This window comes from Euphorbia lathyris, chromosome 2, assembly GCF_963576675.1.
Source record: "Euphorbia lathyris chromosome 2, ddEupLath1.1, whole genome shotgun sequence".
Classification (NCBI taxonomy): Eukaryota; Viridiplantae; Streptophyta; class Magnoliopsida; order Malpighiales; family Euphorbiaceae; genus Euphorbia; species Euphorbia lathyris.
Window position 1 is genome coordinate 121,263,472 of NC_088911.1, and position 3,642 is coordinate 121,267,113.

At 34.8% G+C, this 3,642-nt stretch overlaps 1 protein-coding gene across 1 annotated transcript; it reads left to right on the forward strand.

Moving 5' to 3' along the window:
• The first annotated feature begins 1,665 nt into the window (after positions 1–1,665).
• On the forward strand, positions 1,666–3,298 carry LOC136219749 (uncharacterized). The gene is made up of 7 exons (XM_066007254.1): positions 1,666–1,824; positions 1,942–2,007; positions 2,099–2,196; positions 2,297–2,334; positions 2,428–2,515; positions 2,601–2,810; positions 2,896–3,298. The coding sequence occupies exons 1-7, from the start codon at positions 1,764–1,766 to the stop codon at positions 3,133–3,135; spliced, it is 801 nt and encodes a 266-aa protein (XP_065863326.1). The 5' UTR covers positions 1,666–1,763; the 3' UTR covers positions 3,136–3,298.
• Positions 3,299–3,642: the final 344 nt, after the last annotated feature.

The following is a 3,642-nucleotide window of genomic DNA, read 5'->3' on the forward strand; positions in this document are numbered from 1 at the left end:
TAAAAACTACAGAAATAAGACAATAGAAAAATGCTCAAAAGCTTGGCTACCATGGAATGAATCTTCCTCTTACACTTCATGTCTATTTATAGGCAAATGATTGCCCCAATCTAGATGGAATTTTGAACTCGATGATTAGTAGCCTCAAAAACACTTATTTGTGCATTAAATGGTCTTGAAAAGTTCAATTGAGAACGAGCATAGGTATGCCTTAAGATGAGGAGCCGTCTACTTACAAGTGTAGGAAATTGCAGGTCTCATCGAGACATATGGAGTTCTCACCGAGACCATGTGCTGAAGGGTATAATTCTTTGCGAATTTTGGTAGGTCTCGCCCAGACCTACCTTGGAACTTTTTAAGTTCTTCTTTCTTTACAAAGGTCTTGTCGAGACCTATGCAAGTGGCCATTTATGCTGAATTTCCTTGAATTACGTCCTTATTTTGTCATTTAGCTAGCTCATCAATTAACTTGTCAACTTGTGAGGTGTGAAAGTGTGAAAAATATGTTGAAAATTTAAGAAATTAAGAAATTAAGTGAAAGTGTGTGATAATGAGTGTATTTGTAAATTAAAGAGAAACCTAATGAAATTGACACTAAAATACTAGGAAAATACACAAAAAGGATGAAAATACGATTAAAAAATGCGATACAGTAGATGGCAACATATATGTGTATCACAATGATTTCAGCTACCAAATCCATAGTGGCCGAACCGAATAAAGACTTCAAACTTAATGGAGAGATAGATGATGCGTGGAGCGTCAAGATTGAGTATTTGCTTGGGGAAATGATGTTTTGAGTACCTTCACGACGGTTATAGTCGAACCTGAGAAAAGAACTACTGCTCAGCATAGGAGGGAAATAGATCTTTATGTGGCTTGGAAGAAGAAAAACTCTCAAGCCAGACTCATCTCGCTCAATGTCATGGATGATGATCTCTTGAAGGAGTATCGAACTAAAGAGATATCAAAGTATCTCTAGGATTCTTTGAAGGACAAGTTTGCAGACATATCTATTAAACTCTCGCAATAACATTCTCATTCCAAATCCAAAATAATCCATTATAAATTAGTCTTAAATAAACCAAAATAATACTTTGATTCAGTTTTTTCGATTTATACGTGAACCGAATCGAACCAAACTGAAAACCGAAGTTGCATAAAAATAAGAACCGAACCGAATTGCAATTTGATTCGGTTTGATTCAGTTCGGTTTTTTCGGTTTTCGGTTTTTAGTTCAGTTTTACTCACCTCCAACTATAAAGGCTAAACTTAATACGTTAAAATAAGAGACACATGTTGTGAGGTTTTATTCTTTGTAATTTTCATACTATATTTATAATTTATAATTTATAATTTTTTTATGTAATAAAATGATATATGAAATTTTATTAAATAAAAATAAATTTTTTCAAATATCCGATTTTAAATTTCATGGTTTATAACAAAGTAAGAGGGAAGTTGAAGGGTGATGTATGCAATCTACCTGGAATTTTCTTTGTTGAGCGGAGGACAGTTTGGTACATTAACAAAAAACGGTGTCCGCGTGGGTCCTTATCTACTCGGCCTAACGACTCGTTATCGGGTAAGAGATTTGGACTCTGACTCAGCAACATTATTTTCTGTCTCCCCTCCTCCCCTATAAATACCTCTCTCTTTTTCCCTCTTTCAATTCCCCTGTTGTGAACTTTCATATTCCATTTCATATATAAATATCAAAACCTCCTCTTCCACTTCATTCCATTTTTCTCCCTGTCAAGTCAATGGATTCCTGCAGCCAAACAGCTCGCGATTTCACCTCTCCTTTTGATGTCCTCATGTTTGGTAATTTCCCTCTCTTTTTATGCCACAATATATATGATCATCATCTTCTTCTTTCTCTTGGATTTAATTAGGTTCTGATCGTTGAATTTGTTTGAATTTGATTTCCTCTGCAAGCAGATTTGGATGATACTCTGTATTCTTCTAAGGTCGGAATAGCTGAAGCTCTAAGGAAGAACATCGATGGTATATTAGCTGCTTAAACAATTATTTTGAGCTAAATAAGAACGAGGCTGCTAATTTTTATTTCTTTTACTGATCTGAAATTATCTTGCAGATTTTCTCGTTGAGAAATGCGGATTTGCAGAGGATAAAGCTTTAAGTCTCCGAGTTGAGCTCTTCAAAACTTACGGCAGTTCTCTCGCCGGTTTGCGGGTAATTAGTCTTCGAACAAAAAATTAGAGAGCAAAATGATGAAATGATTTGTTTGCCTTGATTTCGTTGATGATTAATTTTTGAAATTTTGATGTGCCAGGCGTTAGGCTATAATATCGATGCTGATGATTACCACAGGTGATTTGATTTTCGAAATTTTCATATCTGCTTCATATTCTGTTAAAGATGAAACAGAATTTTGAATGATTATTCTATTTTTATCATTTCCAGTGTTGTACACGGAAGATTGCCTTACGAATTGATCAAGCCAGATTGTCAATTACGCAACCTGCTGCGAAGCATTACTCAAAGGAAAATCGTAAGTTCGAAAACATGAGACTGAAATTGAGTGTTCTAATTTTGTGTAAATTCAATTTCTAATATCCACTCTTCATCCGCTCTAGATTTTCACGAACTCAGATAGAACACACGCAATTAAGGTCCTAAAAAGGCTTGGATTAGTAGATTGCTTTGATCAGATCATATGCTTTGAAACGATGAATCCAAATCTGTCAAAATCAACTCGTCCTGATGAGTTCCCTGTTCTTCTAAAGCCTGCGATGGACGCAATGAAGGTTGCTATACATGCTGCCGATATCGATCCTAACCGCACGGTATATGACTCCAAACACAATCGCAAATAATTTCTATTTTATTAATTAATTTGTGTATACTAAACGTGGCGTTTTGGATGGGCAGTTGTTTCTAGATGATAACGTCAGGAATGTGGCAGCAGGGAAAGCAATAGGGCTGCGCACTGTTCTGGTGGGCAAGACGATGAAGAGTAAAGGAGCAGATTATGCTGTAGAAAATGTAAATAACATAACACAAGTGATTCCCGAAATTTGGATGATCGGAAATGAGAATGAGAATCAAAGAATCAGCCGCACCCGGAGTGGAATGGAATCAATGGATTCTATGCTTACTGTTGGAGCCTAATCAATTGGGTCATTTAATTATTTGACCCCCACTATATGATGTACTTAATTCCCAATATCATATCATGTAGATATTATCTTATCAAATGTGTTTATACGCGTACATTATTGTATAAAATGTATGTCCATATATAATAAGATCTTTAATTTGATGTTTGCCAACATTTCAAAATGAATATTTGAATGCTCAATTTATGTAATATTTCAGTTCTCAATCACAATAATGGAAAACGGAAAGGTAAACAATTACCTATATATGATTTGGAGGGTTAAGCTATGCTTACTTTGTGAAAGCTCAAACATATAGTTTTTTAATAGAAAAATAAGGCTGATTGGATTGTTTAGATATTGTCTAGTCATTCAAAATCGAGAATCAGTTATGTTCTTTTCGCTTGGGTCTCTTAATCATTTTTGTTCCTGGTTGTTTTTTTTTTGCCGTCTAAAGGCTGCTCGAGCTGCAATCAAACAAAAATTATATTTTTTCCATTATTGTTTTGATTTTTTTGCT